We start from the raw sequence: 27,239 nt of genomic DNA on the forward strand, positions 1-27,239 counted from the left end.
GTATGTTCAAATCAATATTTATTACATTTGTTCACACTGCAAGGTTGTAGAAATGTAATTTACCTTTATTTATTTAGCAGACGCTTTTCTCCAAAGCGACTTCCAATGAACTCTACATAGTGTTATCAGTCCACATACCTTATTCACCAGGGTGACTTACACTGCTAGATACACTACTTACACTGGGTCACTCATCCATGGACCAGGGAAACACACTCTCTCTGTCACTCACACACTATAGGTGAACCTGAACAGCATGTCTAAAGACTGTGGGAGGAAACCAGAGCAGCCAGAGGAAACCCACACAGACACATTGTGTTTTTCTGCACTCCAGACTGAGACAGTAACAATAAATCTTCATTATCTCTGACAAACTCATAGAGCAGACAAGTGCTCAACATTTCAAAATGTGATGAGCAAAGATTCATCCTGGAAACTCAATTGTGCACAGTTACATTCTGGTATAAACCGTACAGATCTTTGAAAAAGGTGATACTGATGTATTTTCATGGTCATTTAAAGAAGTTGTAGGTTGACATGACTGAATGAATGAAAAATGAGAATGAAAAGACAGAAGTTACCTATTAAAGGCAGCAGGTACTGCAGTGCTTAGAACCATTACCCTGCAAGCAAAGGACCCAGGTTTAAATCCCTGCTCCTGGTTCTAGACCGTTATAACCGGAGGAAGAGTGACAGCCCTTCTGTTAATCAGATTATGAAAGCTTGAGGAGGGGGAAATGCCCACCCCCAGCTGTGCTGCTGTAGTACCCTTGAGCAAGGTACTTACCCTGAATTGCATCTGTATAAATTAACCAGAGATATAAATGTGTAAATAATTGCATACAGCAATTACAATAATATAGTAGCACAATATACAAAACTAACACTAAGTCAACTTGCTCAAAGGAATTAGCTAAATTATAAGGAAAGAGTAATCAGGAAATCATCGATCCATTTCATTTTACTACGCTTCATGGTGATGCTCTTTTCACTATGACAGCTATTGTGCTTCCCGCCTGAGAGCCAACGAAGTCAAGGAAGGAACCGGCTGAACATGATTGCAGACGTTCCGAGAACATTGTTTAGGCTTTTTTTAGATCCAAACACTTTCGCTGCGCGGTGCGCATGCCTTTCAAAAGGAATTTTCAACGTATGTTTCACTTTCTGAAGCTCGATAACTGCTAAAGTAAATAAGTAAATGAACAGTCACCCTACAATAAACAAAAACAAATTCTGCTTGTTACAACAAAATGACAGAACACAAGTTATTGCAAAAAATTCAACATTTTTTTTTTTATTTAAGCCCTTGAACAGTTTATGAACATCACAAACGTAAGTATTTCAGAGATTTGGAATATCCATTTTGTCACGTAAGGAGGATTTGATTTTTTACAGCCTGAAAGTGACTTTTCAATGACACTTCTGTAGTTAAGAAAGCGGAGTATAAAAACTAAACTAAAATAACCTTATTTTCACAAATACAGTGAAAGCAGGAGCTCCCACCTGATAAGACATTAGTAAAATAATGGATTTGTAAAGCTTATTAATATTTAACAACAGATTCTCTGTCGTGAAATCATTTAGGTGAGAATCTATGGATGACAGCTGACAAATGGAAAGCAACATCAACAAAGTTGAGCGGTTATCTTTGATGATATCCAAGAAAAGAATCAAAAAACAGCGACGTTTTACAGCTGAGTCGTGGCCCAGATGCTTACAGCGGGAGGCTGCTGCGTAGCGACTGCAGCTGCTCCTCGCCCAAGCGCTGCCTCTCATCCAGGTCCTTCTGCAGGATGAGCAGGGAGGCGGTGGTCTGCACGAAACGGCGGTACTCCTGCAGCTGCTCGGCCGTCAGGTACCGGGCCAGAATGGAGGAGACCACCTGCTCCCTCTTGCCCAGGTTGTCACGCAGGTCTTTGGCGTCATCCCTCTGTTTGCACAGCAGGCGGTGGCGGCTGTCCAGGGATTCCTGCTCAGGAGGAGGTGGAGTAGGAGGAGAACAAAAGTGGGGCATGACTAAACATTTCTAGATCCATCTGTCATGCACAATGGAATTCAGTCAGGCCCAAACAGGTTTAAAGAAAATTTGTCTTCAGCTCTGGAGAGAAAAATATCACTGACACAAAGGTGTAAATCTACGCAAGTCTGAGCACTCAGTGTTATTCGGTCCACTTGGTATGGCAGGTTACCAGAAGAGGGCAGCACCTTAGTACTATTCAAGAACCAGAAATTAAACCTTCGTTTTACTCGTGTGGTAGGGTAAATGCCAAGGAGTTCAAGTCAGCTTGTTACAACCACTCATGTGGTCTACCTCTGCCTTCAGCACATCTTTGGACTGTGGGAGGAAACCCATTCCAACAGATGCACACATGCAACCTCTGCACAGACAGAACCACATCCAAACCCCAGAAGCAAAACCACAGCCTAGGAACTGTGAAACATCTAAGTACCTGCTCTAACACCTTATCTCATGTTTCTACTTGACAGATTATTCACTATATCAGCTGCATGATAAAGATGTCCAAGACAAGTCATGAAAAGAATGCTTGTTGAAGGGCATTGAGGTCTTTGGTTGACTCACCTTCTCCTCTGCATCTGTGTGCTGGTCCACGCTGCTCAGTGCATTCTCCACCCGGGCAAGACGGGCAGAGAGGCAGAGCAGCAGACTGACTACTCGCTCCAGGTCTCCGACAAACTGACTGTAGCGCTCAAACTCTGCAGGCAGACACTTCTCTTGAACCAAGGCGGCTATGGTGTCCGCCCGCTCCCGGTTCGCCCGCGCCTCCTCCCGGAGGGCCCCCCGCTGCTTCTCCAGCTCTTGAAGACGCTGCTCAATGCAGGCCACCAAAAGCTTCTGAGAGGCAAAGAGTTCTTAAATGCAGGGCCTCAGCACTGTCTCCTAGATTCAAAGGTTGCACCAAAGTAGTGGTACATGACAGGTAGTGTAGGCATTTCCTTTGTTCAACTGGCATGACAGTACTGTTTTTTTTTCCCCCTCCACTAAAGTGCATTAGCATCCCCCACCATAAAAGATGAGATGGGATGCAAAGGTTATCAGGAAAAATTTTCAGCAACCAATATTTCAAATTTCTATTGACAATGTATATATTGAAATGCTTCAGGAGGCAATCCAGTGCAGTTACTTACCTTCTTCTCTGTGAGATCACTTCTCCGTATCTGGTCTGTTTCTTTTGTTTGGTCCTCACAGGTTGGGCAAGCACCATTAGAGAAAGCATTTATGTCCAAGCTGTCCATTCCAGACCTACACACCAAGTAGAGACTGACAATTTTATAACATCCTACAGTCACAAATACCAACATGTACACAGTGAAGATACTCTTGCTCCTACCGATGAGCTGTGGGTTTTACACAACAGTGCCCATTTCTTGTTCTGCTCCACTGACCATCTGCTTAGAAAATTATCCTCAGGTGATGACCAAATTACCTGTCCTCAGTCAGCGTTCTTTTGGAATTTTGGGCTTCCTTCCTCCTGTAATGGTCCTCCATCAACAATGTGTCCTCTGAAAGCAGCTGCTCCATCAGCTTCATAGCAGTGTTCCGGTTGCCAGCTGGGAAGAGTAAGGGGGCTAGGGATGGATCCTCTGCAACCACTGCCTCTACCAAATCCTCCCAGTGACAGGTGGGTTTGGTTCTAGCTGTGGAGCTGGCTGCAGGCTCAGGTTCGTCCACTGAAACCCCTTCTTCCTCTTCCTCCTTCATCCATCTTCGGCTTTGGATGGTCTCCTTTTTAGACTGAGGACAGCTGTGGGCTGTCTGAGGCTCAGCTGGTAGATTCAAAGCCTCTTCAGGATGATTGTTTCCTTGATGTGGAGAACAATCCCTGTCATCACTCTTTCCTGCTTCCAGGTTGATGAGCCATGAGTCAGTTTCTACTGGCATCGCTCGATTTAGAAACACCTCCTGGAATGAGCCAAATATCTCCTCCGGATCATCCACCGATTGCTCCACTGGCAAGGGCTGCACAGGAGGAGCAGCCTTTACTCTGGAAGAACAACGATTTGCTTAAACTCTGCAAAATAACTGAAAATGCACCATTTCGCAAATGCAGAAGTCCAGAATACAGATATACGAAACAATGTTTGTGTGGTCAAAATGACAATAAGGGCAATTTGAATGAAATTTAGAACAACCTCAAACATTTAAAAAAATGCTCAAAATCATTAGCATATACAGTAAAATACAAAAAAACAACAGCCCAAATCAGTCCAGCTGCTGAGGGTTATTTTTCAGGATGCCAAGAGAGATTGACATCAGTCACAAGTGACCCATACTTAGATATTACACCGTAACACTTCCTCAGCAAAACACATTTGATACAAAGCATGCAGTCAAGCCAAATTAAACCCAATAATGACCTGCTGATGCTTGTACAGGCATTTTATAAACTACAATTTAAACAGGTGTTACGTGGTATTACTGTACCTGGGACTGCTCCTGCTCTTGGACGGACTGGGCAGGTACGCAGACTTGGCCCTGTCCAGAACTCGTCTGGCTGATTCCTGAGCGTGTACTGGAGGGGACAGAGGGCTATCAGTATCGCTGAGTGAGGGAATCGAGTGTGAGAGGGACCCTCCTGTAGAAGACAGCTGTGCCCCTTCGGGGATGGCTTGGGCCTTGCTGTGTGCTCTGTCACGGCTGCCGTCCCCTCCAAGCTCCTCTCGAACGCGAAGCTGTGGGGCCGACTCTTGCTTAAAGAACTGTTTCCTGCGCATGAGCGTCCGCCAGTTCTGCTCCCGCTCAGAAAAAAAGGAGATGCTCCTCTTCTCTCTGGCATGTGCGGCAAGCCTGCTGCTAGGCTGTTCAGGCTTCTCCAAACTCCTAAAGCAAGCCAATGGCTCTCCAAAATGTTGAACCTCTGGCTCCTCCAAGAAAGCCCAACCACGGCGGCTCTCCGGCCCTGAGCCAGTCCGAGTATTAAGCACCGAAGACCTACCCTCGACTTTCTTCTGAGAACTGTCAGAAACAGAAAAAGCAAGGCTTTTAAAAGCTGGCCATTTTGCATTCATCTCACAGCAACCATATAAGAGGAACGACCAGTGAGTTCTACAGCTGGCTGACGTGACGCTGCTAAGCATGCACGTGCTGATGGCTTTCCTCACGGCAGTGTCACACAGCGGCCATTCTTACAACTATTTGACTGTACCACGTATGTACTGAATGACACTCACCTAAGCATCTCATTACAGACAGGTAAAGAGTCACTGGGGGCATTTCCACTCTGGCGGTAAACACACAAAGCATTTATTATGACTTCTCACAGAAAAAGATAAGAAAAATTAAAAACACAAGTTGAAAAGGTTAAGGTTGGTTCAGATAAGAAAAATAAAGGATTTCAATTTTGGCATACATGGTATTTTTATCAATGCATGCAATCACACACACGTACAGACTGAAACCACTCGTCCCGAGCGGGGTCGTGGCAAACCAGAGCCTAACCCGGCAACACAGGGCAAAAGGCTGGAGGGGGAGGGGACACACCCAGGGCGGGATGCCAGTCCGCCTCAAGGCGCCCCAAGCAGGACTCGAACCCCAGACCCACCAGAGAGCAGGACCCAGTCAAGCCTGCTGTGCCACCGCGCCCCCGCATGCAATTACTTGTTCAGTAATTAGAACTTTTTTGTTCAAAATGCTTAACTATATGAATACAGTTAATGCTTAACTATATGAATGGACTATGAAATATACCTGAAAGGCATGTGGAGTAGAAGCTGAACGTGTCTGACTGAAATGTTGGGGCTTTGTCTGCTTCAGAAGGTTCTCTGTAGAAGCAGATTTCTCAACTGAGCGAGGCATCTCCCTGCAGCAGCAACATTCACTGGAGATGGTGAGGCTGAGATCAGGATAGTCACTTGATCTGCTGGAATTATCCAGAAGGCGACTTGCTGAGAGGGGCCTGGTCAGCTTCTTCCTAGGTGCTACCTGTCTGCAGACAGAGTCACAGTTACATTCCGACACCTTTCCTGCCATGGAGTGTCTCTTGCTGGGAGTCTGGACGCCGGTCTGCTGGGCTTCTGTAGGTTTTTGGTCCATCTTGCGCTCCATGTATGCCTGGACGGCCTTGTGCTGGAGCTGCTTCAGCGAGGTTTGGGAAAGGCAGGAGGCTGATAGGGCACGGCCCTTGGTCTCAAATATCTTCCGTCTGGTGGCAACAAGTCCCCGTTGGCTCAAATCATCTTTGCATAGCAAATCTTCCTTGCAGCTGTCTGTGCTACCATACAGCCTATAAGTAGGTGTGTCCTCTATTTGGTGTAGCTTCTCTGGATCGGAATAACATAATTTCTTTTGTTCTGAAGTCAATCTCCTTCTGGCCCCAATCCGGGCTACCTGAGGCTGTGGGAAGTTCTCCTTTCCCTGTAAATCAAGTCTTGGACACTCTGGGTTTTCCGGTCTACGTGTGGGATCCTGTGAAAGGGAGACAAAGCTGACTGCAGAAGGCATCCCTTTGGGCTCTTGCACCAGCCTTAGGGGGAATGAGGGCTGCGGATCTGTCTTCTTGGAGGCATTGTCCATTACGACATTGGACTGTGCACCCATCAGGTTCTTCTTGGCAGAATCATTCAACAAACTGCCCAAATTCATATTTGTGTATCCTACTTCCTGGATACCGTCTAGTGGGAGTTCATTCAGCTGAATCATGCAGCTGCTGCAGGAATCGCAGCGTAGTCTGGAATCTGAGACTTCATTTGGCCTCATTTCCTTGTTATTAACCATGGCCCCATTCTCATTTTTAGATATGCACGTAAGTGACCCCATGCTTTCTCCTCTGACGCGACGCATCATTTGAACGGTTTCTCTGTTTATTTTGTCAGTATCCGTATTTCCTAAGGGCTGTCTGCTCACTGCCATTCCACAGTCAGCATTGCTGCAGACATTTGTCTTGTCTAGATTTTGCAGAGAAGATGTCATCCTTTTTCTCCTGGAGTCTAAAAGAGGGGATTCATCTTCTGGACCAAGGTAAAAAATGTGATGGCAACTGTTATGATGCCTTAAACTGCCACAGTGAGTCATTGCTTTTGTATTCTGCAGAAATCTGTTGAAAAGGTTGCAACCGTGGCTTGAGGTGCAAGGAGAACCATGTGTGTTTTGACAGTAATTCTCTCCATCTTGGTTACTCTTGGTTAAACCTTGACTCTGGATATAAACCTGCTGGTCACCATGAACATTTTCGCACCACTGCTGAACACTATTAAGGTCCCCTGTGGTTAACCTTGGAACTTCTGCATCGCTTTCTACACTATCCAAATAGCTGTCTCTGAGATTGGCCTGAGGAGACTTACTCACACCTGTCACAAAGAAATATTGTCCTCTTTGTTGGATATTGCTGTTATTGACAGCTGGAGTCCTATGCTTAGGGCCCTTATACCGTACATCTGAAAAGCTGGCGTGGTCCTTCGGAGCAGTCAGATCAAATGGTGCTGCCCTATGTCCACGGACTGGGTCAGATCTAGGATGCAGCGTTTCCACTCGTAGATCTCCCGTATCCTGACTGGCTTTGGAGTTCTCCAAATTCCTTATTGCTATGAAGCTGTCTAGACGAGCAGGGGGAAGTGGTGGGGGCTCCCAACTGAAGTGATGTCGGTCTAGAATGCCTTCTTGAGGCAGAGAGTCGCCCTCCACTGAGTGGCACCAGTGCTCAGTGAACAGTAAGCTGTGCGGGGGAATGTCATCATGACAGTACAGAGAGCTGTATTCAGGGGCACTTGAGCCTCCAGAGAAAGAACTATAAGCAGAATCACCCTTCCTTCGGTCATAAGTGAACTGGTCGATGCTGCTTGTTGACATAGCTGGAGTTAATCTACTGATGGGACACTTCAAGGGGTGACTTGTACTCTTCAGGCTGAAGTTGAAGGAATCCATTGAAACTTGAAGACAGGGAGGTTCTCTATTTTAGGATGCTCTCAAAAGAACCATAGTCATTCATTTAAAACCTGATGGAAAAAGAGAAGTTCATTATTAGTTTTATCTGTAGTAAAACATTCAGCTTTCATACGTACTACAGTGTAGTTTTTATGAGGAAATAAAACCATTTGGCAATTTTAATTGCAGTGCTGTATATGGTATTGGAATGCATATGAAAGGTGTAATGCAACCTTCCCTCATATGATGTGGTTCCATACAATGAAAAATAGCTATAACTGCTTTTTAAAATATATACACCTTTTTTCAAACAGGCTTATTATTCAGCGCAACAACTTATTTCTCCAAAGACGTGGTAATTTTAAGTCACACGGAAGGTATTTTATTCGCTGGTTATTGTGTGTTTCACTGTGTAAAGTACACGGCCGCTGTTTCAGTTGCAACAAAATTATAATAATCCTGCTTACTACTTACGTCTGAACAAATCACAATGTTGATTACAGTAAACCTAACTCTCAATTAAAATAGCAGAGTTAATATTTATTTTTAAAAACAAACTCTAATAGCATAGGGGGGTGCAGGGGCGCAGCGGGTTTGGCCTGTGCCTACTCTCTGGTGGGTCTGGGATTCGAGTCCTGCTTGGGGTGCCTTGCGATGGACTGGTGTCCTGTCCTGGGTGTATCCCTTCCCCCTCCGCCCATGTGCCCTGTGTTGCTGGGTTAGGCTCCGGTTCACCCCAACCCCACTTGGGATGAGCTGTTTCAGACAGTGTGTGTGGGTATGTGTAATAGCATTACTCATTTATTTAAATCATATAAACTGCATTAATAACAAGCATATCATTACACTCTCGGAACTGAAAGGTTTCTTTTGTGCTTTACGAATCAGACTGAGGGTCACAATGAATACTGTCCTGCAAAATTCATGGGATCAGTTCTAATAATTTGGCAAATAATTAATAGAATTCAATCATTTTAGTTGCACGCATTATAACATATGTTGGTGTTACCATTGTCATTCATAAAATCATTTCTGTATTTTAAATTTAGGTGACATCTTTTTTTTCCAAAATAAGAAATAATTGTAATTTAGTAGTAGACGCTTTAGTGAGGGAAATTCGTCAAACATGGTGCTTTCATAGAACAAAATTATCCATGGTAGGCAAGGTATGGATGTACTGTTAACATTTCAGGGAAAATGAGAGATAAAATAATCATGGCTAATCTTTACGTGCTGTTACCTCTACATAGTTGTGTATGCATTAAACACTATGCTGTGTTGAATTTCAGGCACGGCTCGTCTCATGGGGGTGTACGTAACAGTACAGAAAAGTACAAGTGCAACAGGCACTTCACATTTCCTACTGAATATCCTGTAATTTAATGCACTGAATACATTGCATATTACTTTTTATAGATCATACCAAATTAGTACATACCCCACAACAGCAAAGAGTGTATAAAGGCCAAATGACAACGCTTGAGGTTGCTGCAGAGAAAAATTGCATAAAATCCTTCCAAATCATGTTTTAAGCTCCCTTTGGAACAGAATTTAATTTCAGACCACTGTTCTTTGGGGGGGGGGGGGGTCTTACTTCTTTAATTGTGCCTATTGGTTTTCCATTAGGATGACTTCATGAAGATCTCAGCAGAAACAAAGGTTCAAGTGAGAAACGAACAGGGTATTAAGAACCACTCCATGGAAGAAGCAAAATTTCAATTTACAAAGCCTATTTCTCCTTTAATTCCTTTATTCCAGTTAAACGGCACTACTGTTCCTTATCCCTGTATCCCAACGTATTGTAAAAAAACGGCTGGAATTCAACGTTAACCCATAAAAACACTTTTAATGTTTTGTTATGTGAGTTAATCATTGGGGCACAATCAAATAAAGGAATCTAGCAAGCATTACATCAAGTCTGAGAGAAAAGAAAGAGCAGCTTCAATGCAAAATAGAACAGGAAAATACACACACACACACACACACACACACTGTCTGAACCGCTCATCCCATATGGGGTTGTGGGGAGCCGGAGCCCAACCTGGCAACATAGGGCGTAAGGCCGGAGAAGGAGGGGACACACCCAGGACAGGACGCCAGTCCATCGCAAGGCACCCCAACCAGGACTCGAACCCCAGACCCACCAGAGAGCAGGACCTGGTCCAACCCCCTATGACACCGCGCCCCCCAGAACAGGAAAATATTTAAAACCATTTTTGGATGGATTCTAACAAAAAATGTTCAACTTACTATTTTATTTTATATTTTAGATGTGTTAAGAGGTCATTCCAAAGCTTGTCTGTACAGTAGGTATCATAATACACTGCTTTCTCCACGTAATATACTGTGTGAAGGTAAGTCAAACATAAAAAAAAAGAGACTCAAGCTGCTGGCAATTTAGTTTCTGTTCGAAGGTCCTCAGAAGGGTACCTCAGATCTGACCTACAAACATCACACTCACCCTCCGGAAAAGAACAAACCAAAGAAGGCCAATGCACTTTATTACGTAGAATATCAAACACATAATGGTGGTGGCATTTTCAAGTAAAAAAACACCTTTCTAATATGATTAGAAATCAGTGCAGAAAGTGGAAAGAAACAAACTGGATTTACTTAAGAATCACATGTCTGCAGCTATGTCTCTTTCTCCTAATGTAATGCACAAATTGTATTTCTCTGAGATGTACGTCGCTTTGGAGAAAAGCGTCTGCTAAATGAATAAATGTAAATGTATGATTACAGAGTAGTTCCATAAAAGCCATACTGCACCAATTTTCATCCTCTGTTAAAATAAATCAGGAATGTCCTCCAGCACAGAAAAGGTACAAGAGCAAAGGCTTCACCATTTCACCAAATTCACAGGAAAACTGTCCCCATTAGTGGCGTTTGCGTAACGCTGTGGGATTTAGAGGACGCCACGTGAATTTCAGCAGCGGGGGGCTCCTGTCCTCATAACAGATTGCCGAAGCAAACAGCCGTTCATGTGGAAGTGATGGGTTGGAATGCAAGCGACAGAGGCCAACAGCCAGAAGAAAGAGGCAAGAGAGAGAAGTGGAACAGGCAGACTGTCCAATACACATCTACAGCTGACACATTCTGCTCCAGACCAGCCACTATTCCATGTCCAAAGAAATTAAATATAAAAGCAGGAACACCTGTTCCAATTGACTTTGCCTTTTTAACATGGCCACGTGATGATGATTTCTGATATAATCTACCTTTAAAAGTGTCCACTCTGGAGGACACATTTTTCAGCGCATCTCCAAAACTGTACATGCTGCTAATGCATGATGTACGCTGTACAGAAATCCTAGAAACAAACTCAAAAAACTTTATTGCCGACTCTCAGCAGTTTATGAACCAGGGATGAGAACGTTCTTTCCTTTGCTTTGCGAAGCACATTCATCTACCTTTCCTTTTTCCCCATCTGGATCGGTGGGAAATCGAACTAACCGGTGACTTCCCGATGCACTTATAAATAAAAAGGTTACCATAGCGACACAGAGAGAACAACTAAGCATCAACCTCCGTGAAAACCACACGGGAGATCAGTGCCAACATTTCCTTCCAGACTTCAGCAAAGCAAGACCATGCATTTTAAGTGGAAGACAACTACCAACACCTCTGAACAAATTTTAAAAGAAACAATTCCCATTTTAGAGCTCTGCAGGCTAATATCTAACCTTTGCGCCATGTATATGAGCCCCAGTTAAAGCTACAGTAAGAAATTTTTTAAATTTTAACTTAAAAACCCAATTGCATCACAAAGACTTGAGATACTAACTCTTACGGAAAGGCAAGAGAAAACTGGACAAGCGTAACTTGCCTGCAGACCCCAGCGAATCTGCTGCCCGACTGTAACAGCCTGTCTATGACGCGCGTCCAGCAGATGTACAAAGAGAAGCGCACAAGGCATATTTCTCCGCTTATAATGCTGTCTGCACAAAAAAAGGAATTCGATTCAATTCCTGGCGGGAGGGAGAGGCAGCTGCAGGCACAGTGCCGTCAAACAGCGGGGCCAGACGCACTCGCCCCCGCCCTCACAAAGGCACGTAGGGAAGGCCATTTACGACACAGGGGTCCCTTTTTAGCGACATACATCAAGTGCCTCACTCCCACAGTAAGGTCAGCCAGACATTTTCTTCTTTAAGCCTGGTCTGGAGCACATTAAAAGTTTTTAAAATTAAGCGGTTTTCAATCACCAGAATGCTGAAATGCGGCAGGATCGCGTCTACAGGGTTTCACCATTAACAGAAGGCTTTCCCTAGCCTGAATTCGCAGCTCCGGTGACAGTGTGAATACAGATGAACTCATTAAAATGAACAATAAACAGCTGCAACTAAGAGAAACACGAGACCGAATCAAATGGAAATCGTCAGCACCTTGCTTCATCTCATAGAAATGATTCAGAGGCAAGAAGCTGATTTATTAAGATTCTGTAGATAAGCAAAGCGTCCCGTTAATCATTCACGTAATTCTCATATGAAACCTCCTTTCAGTCCTGTTTTTCAGTCATCTGGCAGTGCCATTTCAAATGTGTTTTCCTTTTTTGGGAATTATTAGATCTTTCTATATCTTTGTTCCAGTTGTGATGTTTAAGATTGAAATGACCCCTGCACCTGTCATCTAGCCACATACAACAAAATACTGGGGAACCACATGAAAGAGGAGCTATTTTTACATTACACTGTTTTCAGTACACTGAAAGATCCAACAGTTCACTGGAAATCAACATGTTTACGCCATCCTGTAGATCGACAACGATTCTTTGCAGCCGGGTAAGCTGCTAGTCTGGTTTCTCGGTACGTGCTGCGAGCTCACATCAAACGCAACAATTGCAATAAATATTTCTCCAAAATTCACTTGGTGTTTTCATAAATATGAAGAAACTGACGTATTCATTCAGCTTTTACTTTTCTCAAAAGCGACTTATAACGACTTATAGGGCCAGGTAATAATTAGTGGAGCCACTTACAGTACGTACCTCACTCAAGATCACTCCAACGACAGGCGGGATTCAAACCTGGGTTCTTTAAAGCACTGCGCTACCTGCTGCTTTTCAAACACCATATCAGAGGCCAAACCTTTAACCCAACTAGTCAGTTGGAGACATACAGCAAAGGGTTAGAGCAGTCACTTAGCAAGGTGAAGCCCCCCCTTCTGCATAGACACTTACCATGTACTGATACAATAACATTTACCTGCTTTATAATAAGAGAAGAAGTTGATTATCTGTATAAGCTCCTTTTCACAGAGGCATTAGATAATTAAAGGTTAATAAAAAGAAGTACTTATGACAAGTGAGTTTAAAGACAGACAAGCAAGAATTTATAGGAATTCCTTTATCTGCTCTTTTTTTCAACCAATTACCAGTAAGAAGAATTCAGCTCATTTGTTTGCATGCGGCTAAAGTCACCCCAAAGGCAACATCGCCGCTATTCTTTCATTACCTACTGTGCACGTTGCATTGGAACTTTGATAAACTTAAAGTAAAAAAAACTCACAGCCAGATTTATTCCTTAGCATATCGATATTTTCATGGTCAAGTGGCAGAAAAAAAAAATGTCACACTAACAGAAAATCTGTTTGTGCCAGTTTTTAACATGATTAATTTTCAAATGTTTCAAGGACATTAAATTCTATCAACATCACCTCATTTCATTTTTATATCTGAAATATACCTATTGAGAAAATACTGTTAGTCAACAGTTTTAGATATATTACAGCATTCTGGTTTGTTATATACCTATCCATATCCTGAATGACAAAGCAAACGTGTTTTTAATGTGTTTTTTTCTCCCACCCCCCGAAGCAAGAATGTTATTTTCAAGAGTACTACATTAGGTTCTCTCCTGGGGTTTATGTTCTGGTCCTGCGTTGTCATTAGCAGTGAATGTGAGCGTGTGTCACGGAGCACCTTTCCTTGTTCATCAACTGCCCTCTCGCCCTCTCTGCACTCTGGTTAAACACAAAGCACTAGTTATGCGCGGTATTTGCAGATCCTACCAGGAAGCCTGTTTGAAAAGCACCCGCAGTCCAACCAGGTGACTGGTGTATATTGTGTCAACTGCACACCTAGGGCTGGTGTTCAGGACAGGATTACATCTCCTCCCAAAACACTTCCCCCTCATCTGTTGAAACCCAACCTTCAAATCAACTTCCCATCGAGTATTACATGTTTGGGCCGTGCGACACGATGTGGGTTCGACTCCCGCTCAGTCTGCGTGCACTTTGCATGTTCTCCCCATGACCACTTGAGTTTCCACCACGATCCAGATGTGTTTCAGGCAAGTGGGTGGCTCTTAATTGGTGTGTTGCACTGCTCTGCTGTACAGATGTTTGAATGACTGTAAGGAGCTTGGTGCAGTGTATCCAACGTGAAAACACGCTAAAGATGTCAGCTAGAAACTATATGACAATCACTGTGCATGGTTTTGGAGAAAAGAGAATCTGGAGATTTGGACAATCTGCTAAATGAATAAATGTAAATATAAATATCCTGAACTGTTCCGCTCTCCAGAGGCGGACAAGAGCCAGAACCGGCCTCGTAAATGTGAAGAAATGTCTCGTAAGCCGAAGCAGAGATTCGAAATGAAGCTCCTTGTACAATCAAATTCTCGTAACTGGAATGGGCACATGCTGGTGTACAGCTGTATTAGCAGTAGTATTGAACAATCATACACACACATATGACTGAAATGTTTTCCCTGCCTCTCCTTATGCTTATGATGCAAAGAATTTTTTAAAAAAAAAAAAAAAAAAAACACACAACCCTAAGCTATGACCAAATAATTGAAGAGTCATATAGCAGTGTGGCAAGAGAACGGCTCTGCTTGATGATCCAAAAACAAGTCCTTAAAAACTACAGACCCCCCTCATTCTTCTACCATATTTATTCCACTGAATTAGGAAATTTATCACCGTTGGCCTAAGCAACATTTGGTCTAAGACACTGGTGAGAAAGAGGGGGGTTGTTTGTCCCCCACGCCTTGGCGGAGTGGCAGAAGGAGGCCTTTGTATTTGCTGCTGATGGAGTAGTTGAGCCGCCCCTATGGAATGTGGACTTTAGCACCCTTTACAACAAACAGCAGCAGGGTCAGCGCTGCATTCCACTGTGCAAGGTGCTGTTGGCATTGAAATGACTGCACTCATGCAACGGGAGCAGTTGCTTATGCGTCACTGGAGGCACTTGGAGGAAGAAGATGAGATGCAAGAGTTTAAGAGAAATTTACACTGGCAAGAATTTTAAATATTACAATGCAGGTCAGCTCCAGAGCCTCCGAGTGCCATGATAGCACTGCAGTAGGGATTTAGGGATTAGTGAAAGAAGTGCTTTAGTGATAATCACAAGTCTGGGTGTATGCATGTGTGTAAAAAGTGTGTGCGAGACAGAGGGGAAAAAAAAAGTTTTTAAATTGACAACTATTACTCTTGGCCTTCGCAAATTAGCCATTTATACCACAGGATATTCTTACAGTATCAATTCAGGGTAAGTATTGTGAACAAGGACAGGATTCAAACCTCAGACCTTCAGATTGCAAGCTCTAAGCACTACATTACTCACTGCCCCAGGACCTTCTCTCCAGTGTGAATAATCATTTTCTACAATGGCAATGATATAAAGGGGGTCTAGTAGTAATTATTTACAAAACCAATGCAATAACATCCATCCATCCATCTTCTGTCCCGCTTGTCCTAAAAGGGTCGCGATGCGGAGCCTAACCCGGCAACACAGGGCGCAAGGCTGGAGGGGACACGCCCAGGACGGGACACCAGTCCATCGCAAGGCACCCCAAGCGGGACTCGAACCCCAGACCCACCGGAGAGCAGGACCCAGTCCAACCCACTGGCCACCGACATGAAAACACAAATATCAAACAGCCAAAGTCTGACTGTTTTAACTCTCTTTCTGGCACATCTAATGAACTGTCAATCTGATCCTACAATAATTCCAGTGTAGTCTTAGTAAGAATCAAACACATCTAGATGGATGATTGCGCTACAGTGCGAGATCACTAGTGTCACAAGGGCAAACGTCAAACACAGAGTGGCTCCCTCAAGCCAAGCTTCACTTTGCTGTGGGATGAGGGGAAGTTATCAGCAAACATTTGCTTCAGGAAGTCAGTGAGAGAGAAATTAATCCTCTTAATACATCTTTCACCCATCCACAAAGATATGCAGTATCTCCAAGACAAGCTTGAATGTGATTCAGCCTAAAGTTCAAGTTGACAGGGCTTTCTTTTATTTTGACACAACGTAGCCTTACACAATTCTGCTAAATAACTGTATATATGATAGGATGGATATGTTGGTCAATTCTTTATTAATAACGACTTGTCCAGTTCGAGGTAGCAGTGATCTGGAGCCTGCCCTGGCAGCAAAGGTTGCAAGACAGGGGACATCCTGGATGGGACACCAGTCCATTGCAGGCCAATCACATGCACTCATTCACTCACACCCACAATCACTCATATACATGCAAAGGGAAACAGAGTTACCAATTTACCCGAAACACGTCTGGAAGAATCCAGAACACCCAGAAGGAACCCACATGAGCACAGGGAGAACATGCAAACTCCATACAGACTGAGCCCACTTAGAAACCACAGCCCAGAAGTTGCAAGGCACCAGCACTACCCATTGTGCCACTGCACTTCCCATTAGGGCAGCATACACACACTGAACCGCTTGTCCCATACGGGGTCACGGGGAGCCGGAGCCAAACCCGGCAACACAGGGCGTAAGGCTGGAGGGGGAGGGGACACACCCAGGATGGGACGCCAGTCTGTCGCAAGGCACCCCAAGCGGGACTCAAACCACAGACCTGCCAGAGAGCAGGACCCGGTCCAACCCGCTGCACCACTGTGCCCCCCTTGAGACAGCATAGAGATGCATAATCTTTTTTTTTTTTTTTTTTTTTAAACTATCTGCATTCGCAGAAAAGTGACCCCATTAAAAAATGTTATTCAATGAATTACAATATTTGTTAATAAATTAATGCACATTTCGGTTGGTACATGATACTGTGCCAGCCAAGATAAACTCATTCTGACCGATGTGCTTATACCACACCCAGTACAACGCAAACTGAAGACTGGGACCTGCTCAGCCTTAAAAATTACACTCAACAATTTAATTTCGACTAATGCAGCTGCATTTTTCTAAGGCACGTTTGCTTTTAATCTCTTCAGTTACACTACAGATGTAAAAAGGACTATCTGCCACAGGACAATCCCTAACACAAAAGTGGAACAAAACTGGAAACCCAAATAAAAGACAAAAACTAGAAAAGCAGCCCGATTACTCAGCCTTACCAAAAATAAATGACTTCACTTTATGGAGTAAATTTCAAGCTAAAGAGTTTGGGTGAGTCTGTGCAAAAGTTGACTTCCTCACTGTGAACAGTCAACAAAGATGTATTTGAAGAACTAGGAAAATAAAATTAATGACAATTACACCTGCTATCACATCTGGATTACTCTCAATCTATGTGTATATGTAAAAAGAGGCAATAATAAGAGTCTGGTTGCCAAATTCAAATAGATACTCATTTGAGTGAACCTGAATATGAGGAAAGCAAAATGAGTTTCCATGGAGGAAACATAGCAGGAAAGAATCTGTCCAGCTGAAACCTGCCTCACCGTCACAAAATGACAATATGACTTAGTACTAATTGTTATAATTTAGAGAATTGACTTGATGAGCCTCATTATTATGCAAAATTCTGTAAAGGTATTTACTAATACAGTGCATATTTTTATGAAATTGTGTTGTTAGTGAATATCCACAGATAGATTCAAGATAAATAATGCAATGGAGGAAAAAAGTAACTGGTTAAACACCTGGTTGACAGTTCAAGTCCCAGGAGAGGCTCTTTTGCATTGTAAATAATACTAAATTTATAGTAAACAGCAAACAATAAGGGTACAGTAAATAGTACTTATAAAATACTATTTTACAGAAAATAGCTCATCCAAACAAAATTGGGAAAAGAATTTTGAATAAAACCATAAACTAAGCAAAAAATAAGGGTATAATTTTATTTAAAAAAAGGTTTTGACATGCCAACATTTTAAAAACTAACATTCATTTTTTTTAAGTAGAAAATGAGCTTCTGCAAATAAGTAACATCTCACTTATGACAATAAATGTCACACATTCTTGCTCCAGGTAACAGCAGATGGAGTTTAACCCAAAAAGTCAATCACTTCGCAGAGATGAAAAGCTCAAAGACAGCAAATGACGAATCAACACCACCTGACACCGCAGTGGTACGTCACAGAGACCATCTTACCTTCCACAGGACATAGAGAGCAAATTATCTAAATTATGTATGCATAACTTAACTAACTTCCAGACTTCATAATTTTAGAAACATTCACATCACTGCAAACCTGTAATGATCCAAATTAAAAGCATCTATGAAATGCATGAAGTCACTCTTCCAAATTTCAGTTGATGGTGTAAAAAGGTGTATTTTACATGCATAATATAGCATTTCCACACTGTCAGTATCAAATTTAAAATAATAAAAAGCGCACTAAAGAAGCACCAGAATTTGCAGAGAATGGTGCATTCTAAGTCTGTGTAGAACACATACCAAATGTACTCACGATGTATCTATGCAGTGTTAATTTCACATTTCTATACAGGACCAAATAATTAAATTATTCAAACAGAGTAAAAATGGAAATTAAAGTTCTGTATATTTAATCAAACCCTTCTAACTAAATCATTAAAGATCAATATATCATTTTCCATAGATCTGAGCTTTGCTTTCGAGAAAAGAAATTTCTGTTAAGTGAATTTGAGCTCCACTACAGATTAAACATAAGAACTGAAATTGATTTTTTTTTTTTTAAAAAAAGTGCCCAAATAATTAAAAGAACTTTTACCAAATACAATCAACTGCTTTCAAATGTACAGTGGGGCGTGTCCTTGCAGCTGCCTTGACAAAGTCGCGACAGACAGTAAAATGCTTAAGTAGAAAGAAACGTCGGAAGGGTGAAAAGATTGAATTTTACACAGTGGTATAATGTTCAATCGACCCACCTGCTCGTCCAGCTCTCACCGGCGCTCTGAACGGGCAAACTTCAACAAAGGCACCCGAGCTGCCGCTCCACCAATCAGAGGGCTGGAAAGCGAAGGGGGCGGAGCTGGCCGCTGACAGTACGCTGCTGTTGAGGAATGAGCGTTGACGAAGGTAACGGAGAAGCCATTGAACCAATCACAGCGTTAGGACAAAGTGGGCGGAGCTTAGCGTACGAGGATGGGAGCTCACCCTGTGGACCGCTCACATGCGGCGCAACATTAAGTCCAAATATTACACCAAATATAAACAAGTAATCGACTTTCCTTATCGACAGGAAAAAAAACATGCTTCAGCTCACAAAACACAAAATTAAAGGTTAGAACATCGCGCACAGAATTTATTTAACGTAAAATTCCTTTCCACATGTAGTAATCTCAACGTCCAAAAATGTAACAGTAAGAATGCAAGTCAAATTTCAGCATTATAAGCACTACAGTACCCTGCCAAAGAAAAGCCGAACATGTCCGGGAGTGTAACTGCTCGTTATGTCCTCCAGATGGCAGACATAGCCAGTAAAACTGAGTTCTCCGACAGGGTCCCAGTGGGACACTATACAGTACTGCGTATGCAAATCGTCACGTAGCAGACGCTTTTCTCTAGCGACTTACAACGGATACTATCTAGTGTTAACAGTCCACACCCCTCCTTCAGCAAGAAGACTTACATGGCTAGATACACTAGCTACTTCACTCCATACATCAGTGGAACACACTCTCTGTCACTCACACTGAATAGCATGTCTTTGGACTGTGGGAGAAAACCAGAGCACTCGGCAGAAACCCATGCAGACTCCACACAGACTGAGTGGGGCTCGAACCTACGTCCTCTCACACCACCCAGGCGCTGGGAGACAGCAGCGCTACTCGCTGTGCTACCGTGCCGCCTAACTGATTTCAGTTCAAAGATTACTGACATGTGTGTCGGGATAGAGAAAAGAGAACCCATGCATCGTGGTCTTACAGAACCAAGACTGGTTAGGTCCTGCAAATATATCAATATTTAAAAGATCATGTAGTCAACTCGCAAAGGCCGATTCAAAAGTTGCAGATTAATAAGAATTCGTTTTCGTTTTTTTTAAAAAAGAAAAAAAAAAAAAAAACCCTCCCCACTTTCAAATTAATGTTTGTTTTTGCGAAAGTGAAATACTAGTTAACCTGTGGGTTGTCCAGTCGCGTACCATGGTAAATGCGAAAAAACCATCAAACATTACAAAAGGTATTCGATTCAATTAACGGATGAGCAGAGCAAAAAGTGCCATGATGAAGTATTTTCCGTTAGTTCCCTCTCGGATAATAATTTTTTTGGAAGCGCAAATGATGCGGCGTAAATCAAACGTGTAGCGTGAGCCCAGGCTGTCCCGGCGTTTCACAGCGCCACAAATGTGGGGGAATGTGGGTTCATCAGCGAAACCTTATAAATGTCAGTTTTCCAGAAGCAGCCCAGTGGAACGGCACCCGAGACGAGTCGGTGAATTCAGTGGGAAGGCTGCGACCCTCCGTTTAGCGCCTTCGAAACGCTCAACAAGACGCCGCCAATTGTTCACCTACATGTTATACACTGAGGACATTTTCTGCGAGGTGTGCGTCGTCTTGAAAGTCGGTTAGCTTTAAACCACCCGCTTGACTTAGTAAGGAAATGTGTATATATATTTGAGAAGGCGCAGCTAGAAGTGGGCAGGTTGGGTCATTAAGGGACGCGGTGCCGATTGCGCGCACCTGCCACTTTAAAGCGCTCCAGGGCGCGCGGGCTTCGCTGCCCGAGGCTCTCTGTGGACTCTTTTATGAACCTTTGTTCAAGGATTTAGCTGCGATGGAGACTCTGATCAAGGTGTTTGTGCTGCTTTGCTGCTTTTCCGGGGCTCTTCTGCCCATCGTGTCCGGTCTCTTTCCGCACGCTTCGCCGGCAGAAGCCGCCGCCGCCACCGCCGTCCCGGACGAGCCCCTCGTCGATTCCGTCATGCCCTACTATGGCAGCAGACTGTCCCTCAAGCTGAAGGCGCTATCAGAGCAGTCCGTCGGAAGGGAAGCCCGCCCAAGACTGAGACCCGAGTCCAGATACGTGCGGTATATGAAACGACTGTACAAGATCTCCCTGAAACAAGGGAGAAGGCCCGACAGGAGCGCCAGCCATGTGTACAACACCGTGAGGTTGATCGCTCCCAGGGATGAGTGTCTGGAGCGAAGTGAAGGTATCCACACTCGCCTTGAAAACACTTCTGACACTTAGCCTAGACTTTTTTTTAAATTTAAAAAAAAAAAAAAAAAAAAATGTTCAGATCTCTTTTGTTGCATGGTGTGCTCTGTTATTGGTAAGTTTGAGCAAAGTATTTGGTAAAACGGTAAACAAATGAAAATAATGATCGTTTGGCTTTGTCCTGTTTCCTTTTCTAATAAAGAACCCAGAGGAAGGAGTTGGTAGTTCTAGAATATTCTTTATATATGGTCTCCCACAGAGTCTTCTATGCAAGATCTTTCCTACAGCCTAGACCGGGTAAGGGCTCAGGAACAGCTGCTGAAGTCCATCCTGCTCTACTCGCTCGACAAAGACCAGGCCACATCCTTTGCATCTCTCTGCAACTTGGATGTAAAGGAACAAGAACATGCAGGCCAGAAGCTTTGCTCCACAATGCACCATTCTGTCAGCTTCCGTGTCCGAAGTGAAAAAAGAAGTCGCCGGATATGGGTAGAGATTGATGTTACTACTTTCCTTCACCCTATCATCAGGTCTCAAAAGAAAGAAATCCACCTGCTGATCAATCTGACCTGTGCTGAAAATGGGGAAGAAGTTGGTGGAAGCCAGGAGCGCAGAGTGCCTATGGAACTCTTCCTCAGGTCACCGTCTCTCCTCTTGTATCTTAATGACACCAGTGAGGTGGCATATCAAAGGTGGCCATCTTCAGCAAGATCAGAAAGCTTAAGGCCAAGCCTGGTTATGAATAACTTCCTGAGCCTCTTAAAGTCAAAGCAGAAAGGACCTATGCATGGAAGACGGCGACCATCTAAAAGAGATGCGGCCGTGACAAGTCCGGTGGCCAACCCAACAGCCCACTCACCAAGGTATGACTTTCCAACTGACGATTGTGAACTGTATGATTTTAGAGTTAGCTTCAGCCAGCTCAAACTGGATCACTGGATAATAGCCCCCCAAAAATATAACCCTCGTTACTGCAAAGGCATTTGTCCAAGGGCTATGCAGTCCATCTATGGTTCTCCCGTGCACACAATAGTGCAGAACATCATTTATGAGCAGCTTGACTCCTCAGTGCCTAGGCCTTCATGTGTGCCATCTGAGTACAAGCCCTTGAGTGTTTTAATCATTGAAAGTGATGGTTCCATTGCCTACAAAGAATACGAGGAAATGATTGCGACAAAGTGCACATGTCGCTAAACCTTACTACTGAAGTTTTACCGGAATAAAACAACTTTGTTACCATGAAGTAGTTGGATTTTTGCATCTTCTCATTCTTGGACTGTTGCTTGTACATGTACTGTACTAAATTGCTTAAAATGACCATAAAGCTTTGGGGAGAGAGAGAAAAAATATCACGAGAACTTGGGAGTTTGATTTCTCTAGACAACTTTGGTTAAATTAAGGAAATGTGGAAGTGCTGATCTGCTTTTCTTTTGTTATGTCATTTCTGTCTATTGTTACAAAGTGTTGGGTGCATAAATGGATTTTTTTCTTCCCCCCCTATTAATTATTATGAATATCTAATTTTTTTCTTTTGTGTGAATTTATTTTGGGTGTTACTTTTGTTTCTACTTACCTGCTCTAACAGAACTGACCATTTTAAGCAAACCTGTTCTGGGCAACATAAGGAAATTGTAGTCCCAAGCTCTTAGCCAAAAATTTTACTGTGAATTTTATACCTGGTGACTACAGATAGTTGTCTCATGGACAATTATCCCATTCATGTCCAAATAGTTGTCTTTTAATTTGGACAACTAGATGTTCCGGCCATATTTATTATCAGCCATGAACTTGTGATATGCTTACTGTAATGTAGATTGATTAGGCTAAATGCATGTAAAAGCAAGGTATTTATGCACTGTCTATATAAGTAAATGTATGGATTCTTAACACCTGCCTTGACTGCTTCTGATGTGATACTAGCAATAGAATATTTTGTAATGTTCGTAAGAGTATAATAAAGCAAGCGCATTTCCAACTGACATTTGTCTTTGAACTTTTCTGGAAAGTGTAACTGGAAGAAAAATTTTTTTTTTTTTTTTTTTTTTTTTTTTTTTTTTTTTTTTTAAAATCTCGGAGGATATGATAAATGACACGTCCTTTGCATGGTTAGGCCTCTTCGCCCTCACGATCCAGCTTATGATACGAAGTAGCATTTCTGCAAGATACAATTTATTTTCAACTTGTACATTTTTCCAAGCGTATACTTTGATTTCTAATCATGTGAATCCCTTCTAAATTAGCTTCTTCTTGCTAAGCGTTTGCCACATAAACTATATATATATATCTGTATGAGGAGAATCTTTATAAAGTAAAGAGGGGCCAAAACAATCGTTGATACTTGACGCTATGAAAAGCAATGAAACGTACTTCCTCCCTAAAATCGTCAGAATTTCACCCTTCTGTGCAGACTTGGTAGTCCAGCTATTAATTCGATTTAAAACAGAAAAAGAGCCTCGTACACAGGTAATTACGGTACATCCCATCAAGAGGTAAGGTTGAACGTTAAGGTCTGTATATGGAAGTAATTACGGCAGCTTTCACTCTGAAATCAGCAGGAACCGTAGATATGAGTAATTACGGTAGACTTCACACAGACGCAGGAAAAGGGTCCGTGTACACTGTGTCATTACAGCGCATTTCAAATGTACATTTATCGGTGGGAGATATATTCCAGTAAATACAGCGAACTTTGGTCGTTGTCTTTAATAAAGGCCCAGTTATCGAGTGGCTAGTCGTCGTCGACTGTTTCGTCAACTTCCCAAAGCATTAGTCTTTTCGAGAGAATCCTGTATGCGCACTACGATACCCTCTCTCGTTTTGCTCGAAACGCGGTCTGAATATACTAGTAATTACGGTAATCGTCACCCGGAAGTTTAAGACGGGGGTCAACTTAGCGTAATCAGCGCCATTACAGGACCTTGCTTGGAGTGAAAGGTGAGGTTACAGTGGTTCGGTTAATAAACGTTTATTGAAAGGTATTGTGTATTTCTTGGATGTTTAAAGCTTATTATCCATCCGTCCAGTATCGAGTTGCGTCGGTAAAATAAGCTTGCTGAGGTTGATATATTCACCTGTCGCGTTTGCTGACCATCCCCACCACCAGCAGCTGGATGTGAAAGTCAAACTGAGTCGCAAGGTCTTTCCAGTGCCCTTTTCTTTAAGTCCACTTAGTAAAATCCTCTTCGATTCAGTTTGTTCCTTGTTACTGAATGCATGCGGTTTATTTTCTCTCTGGTGGTGGGTCTTAATTTCATTCATTTCCTAGTAACTGAAACATGCTTTAGTACTGGTAACTGGATCATTTATATTAATAACTATCAGTATCAGTGGCTAGTTTCGAAGAACCGTGTGTGAGCATCCCCGTCAGTCACCGGCGTGTTCACCTTCTTAGTTAGACTTAGTCCTTAACTTTTGTAAAGGAAACAGATATTATTGGTGTCCGCCGTGGTTTGTGTGTCACTCAGGTTCAGTCGTCATCTGCCTGGTTGTGTGTTGCTCGGTGAGTGTATGACCCTCTCTTCCCTACGCTACGTCCTCAGACACACACACACTACTGGCAGAATGGGCCGCCACTTTGGAGACCTGGCCAGGGTGCGGCACATCATCACCTACAGCCTGTCCCCTTTCGAGCAGAGGGCCTTCGCCAACTACTTCTCCAAGGGAATCCCCAACGTGTGGAGACGATTCCGATCCAACGTGTTCAAAGTCGCGCCGCGTAAGTACAGCCCTGTCCTGTTCGCAGGCAACAGCTGCGTGCGCTCCCGGAACTTCTTGCAACACAACACTTAGTTTGGTCTTTACTAACTACTCATTTTGGATGTGGTCCTGTTTGGGTCATCATGTGTTTGCCATAAACAATATGTGGGGAATGCAGTGCAGAGTAATGGCAAACTGCCAAATTACATTAATTTATTTAGCAGATACTTTTTCTCTAAATTGACTTCCATTGAACTCTTATGTAGTGTTATCAGCCCACACACCTTATTCACCGCGGTGACTTACACTGCTAGATACACTACTTACGCTGGGTCACTCATCCATACATCAGTGGAACACACTCTCTCTGTCACTCACACACTATGGGTGAGCCTGAACAGCATGTCTTTGGACTATGGAAGGAAACAAGAGCACCCAGAGGAAACCCCCACAGACTGAGCGGGAATCGAACCCCCGTCCTCTTGCACCACCTAGGCACTGTGAGACAGCAGTGCTACTCACTGTGCCACCAAATATTCTTTGACAGATGGGGAACAATGAGTAGTCACTGATCAGAAAAGGTTCTGGGGGACAATAACTAGCACATTTTTAGTATCCCTACCAAAAGTTACTGCATATTGTTGCACCGATTTTATGAAATGGGGAAAGCCTAAGCTCGCCTTCACCGGGTCTTATCTCACCAGTTAAGTGATTTCAAAGTAAGATGCAAGACTGACATCTGCCTTCTGTTTTTTATAGCAATGGTGGCAGCGTACTTAACCTACACCTGGGGCAATCATGTCCATGAACAAAGCAAACGGAAGGACCCCACACAGTTTGAGAAGGATGAGTGAAGTCTGGCACCACCTCTTCTTTTTTCCACTTATCAGATGTCACCTCATTTTCACCAATAAAGGAAATCAGCTTATTGTTGTTTATGTTTAGGTACAGATGTGTGGCTAAATTTATGGGAAATGGATTTTTGTCCAGTGTGTTGATGCATTCACTGTACAAGAAAAATCCATCAAGGCTTATACATGTAAACAGCACTACACTTTGATGTGTTTAGTGACCTGTACATAAAGGTGTCAAAGGATGAGACAGAGGCAGTTGTTAAACAAAAATGAATTTTACTGTACAAAATGTCAGATTTACCAAACATTTTTGTGCCATTTTATTAAAATACAGTGTGAAACAGTTACTGTATATATTCTTAATACAATACAAAAAATATACAGGACAGACTGAAGTTAATTCACTTCACAAGAATGTCTTACACTTAAAGACATGAGTATGAACTCGAGTACCTTAGATTATTCATATTGCATTCATAATGTGATACCTTTTAAAATAGTCCAGTTGTAGCTCTGTATTGAATAAGACTCTTAAACACAAAGATAACATTATAAACAACCATTAATCATACAAACCCCCATTTGGTAGTGTTTATGTCCCAATAAATTTTGAACATGAAACCGTGAACGGGGGTGTTACAGAAACATGGCTGACTATTTACATCCTGTTTTCCAGCCTTGTCCTAATTACCAATCATGGTTTTACCACTAATACCATATGGTCACATTAACATTGCTGCTGATAAACAGCAATAACAAAGTGGATAACTGCAGTCAAGTATGTGTCATACAGCTTCCAAAAGTCTCACATAGATATGACAAATCATGTTATATCAATTTATATACAAGTTAGCTATTTAGTAATGAACCAAAGATTATCGTAACACACTGATTTATACATATATACTGCATAAAAATGCAAATATTGCTTTTGTGGGATATCCGAAAATGTTTATATTAAGTCCAAATGTCTTATAAAAGGTGATAATACTGGATTATGCAGCCCTGAATAGAAGGCAACTTAAAAAGCAATAACTCAACAACCCATAATCTACAGTATGAAAAGAGGTTGTCAAACTGTTTTTACAAATACAAGTTAACAGAACTTGTATGTTATACCCATTTTAAAAGCAGAGTGAATCCTCCAAGCTGGGCAGCAGCAGTTTGGTCAGTGCTACCACAGACTGTCTGAAATGGATGGAAAAGTCCCAAATCACGTACAGTGTATAATCCCCTGCAAAGGTCTGTCCTCAGCTGGCGTGAAATGTACTACAAGCATGAGTGTTTTGATGCAAATCGCAAAAGAAACTGCATAGATTGTTGTCTACAAAATGCAGCAGGAGACTGAAGAGTTTGCACAAAAGTCCAAGGAACTAGTGACTGAAGTTACTGTGCAAAATATGGCAAATGTCCAATATCCCCAGCATCTCCCCCAAAATACCACTTGAAAACATTACAATGTTCTCTATCATCTACTGTGTCCACATCATTAAAAGTATACATAATCCCTATTCTTGTACATTTT

The 27,239-nt window shown here is 42.7% G+C and overlaps 3 protein-coding genes across 3 annotated transcripts; 2 read left to right on the forward strand and 1 right to left on the reverse strand.

Moving 5' to 3' along the window:
• Positions 1–1,442: 1,442 nt before the first annotated feature.
• Positions 1,443–18,949, reverse strand: LOC108936778 (protein Shroom3-like). Its single transcript, XM_018756342.2, has 9 exons — positions 18,932–18,949; positions 7,135–7,950; positions 5,708–6,945; positions 5,191–5,240; positions 4,445–4,975; positions 3,447–4,004; positions 3,148–3,262; positions 2,582–2,854; positions 1,443–1,969 (listed from the first exon to the last, which is right to left on the reverse strand). The coding sequence occupies exons 2-9, from the start codon at positions 7,877–7,879 to the stop codon at positions 1,715–1,717; spliced, it is 3,765 nt and encodes a 1,254-aa protein (XP_018611858.2). The 5' UTR covers positions 7,880–7,950; positions 18,932–18,949; the 3' UTR covers positions 1,443–1,714.
• A 1,484-nt stretch (positions 18,950–20,433) lies between these two features.
• Positions 20,434–23,125, forward strand: gdf9 (growth differentiation factor 9). Its single transcript, XM_018756326.2, has 2 exons — positions 20,434–21,159; positions 21,424–23,125. Exons 1-2 carry the CDS (start codon positions 20,781–20,783, stop codon positions 22,356–22,358), a joined length of 1,314 nt encoding a protein of 437 aa, XP_018611842.1. The 5' UTR covers positions 20,434–20,780; the 3' UTR covers positions 22,359–23,125.
• A 753-nt stretch (positions 23,126–23,878) lies between these two features.
• uqcrq (ubiquinol-cytochrome c reductase, complex III subunit VII) lies at positions 23,879–26,051 on the forward strand. The gene is made up of 3 exons (XM_018756451.2): positions 23,879–24,098; positions 24,704–24,879; positions 25,620–26,051. Exons 2-3 carry the CDS (start codon positions 24,726–24,728, stop codon positions 25,712–25,714), a joined length of 249 nt encoding a protein of 82 aa, XP_018611967.1. The 5' UTR covers positions 23,879–24,098; positions 24,704–24,725; the 3' UTR covers positions 25,715–26,051.
• The last annotated feature ends 1,188 nt before the right edge of the window (positions 26,052–27,239 follow it).

This window comes from Scleropages formosus, chromosome 13, assembly GCF_900964775.1.
Source record: "Scleropages formosus chromosome 13, fSclFor1.1, whole genome shotgun sequence".
Classification (NCBI taxonomy): domain Eukaryota; kingdom Metazoa; phylum Chordata; class Actinopteri; order Osteoglossiformes; family Osteoglossidae; genus Scleropages; species Scleropages formosus.

Coding starts and splice junctions, on each gene's coding strand:
- LOC108936778 (XM_018756342.2), bottom strand. CDS start 7,879: ATGGATTCCTTCAACTTCAGCCTGAAGAGTACAAGTCACCCCTTGAAG. Junction 6,946..7,134: donor GAGTCAAGGTTTAACCAAGA/GTAACCAAGATG, acceptor CCCCTCTTTTAG/ACTCCAGGAGAAAAAGGATG. Junction 4,005..4,444: donor AAGAGCAGGAGCAGTCCCAG/GTACAGTAATAC, acceptor TTGTTCTTCCAG/AGTAAAGGCTGCTCCTCCTG.
- gdf9 (XM_018756326.2), top strand. CDS start 20,781: ATGGAGACTCTGATCAAGGTGTTTGTGCTGCTTTGCTGCTTTTCCGGG. Junction 21,160..21,423: donor GTGTCTGGAGCGAAGTGAAG/GTATCCACACTC, acceptor GGTCTCCCACAG/AGTCTTCTATGCAAGATCTT.
- uqcrq (XM_018756451.2), top strand. CDS start 24,726: ATGGGCCGCCACTTTGGAGACCTGGCCAGGGTGCGGCACATCATCACC. Junction 24,880..25,619: donor CGTGTTCAAAGTCGCGCCGC/GTAAGTACAGCC, acceptor TGTTTTTTATAG/CAATGGTGGCAGCGTACTTA.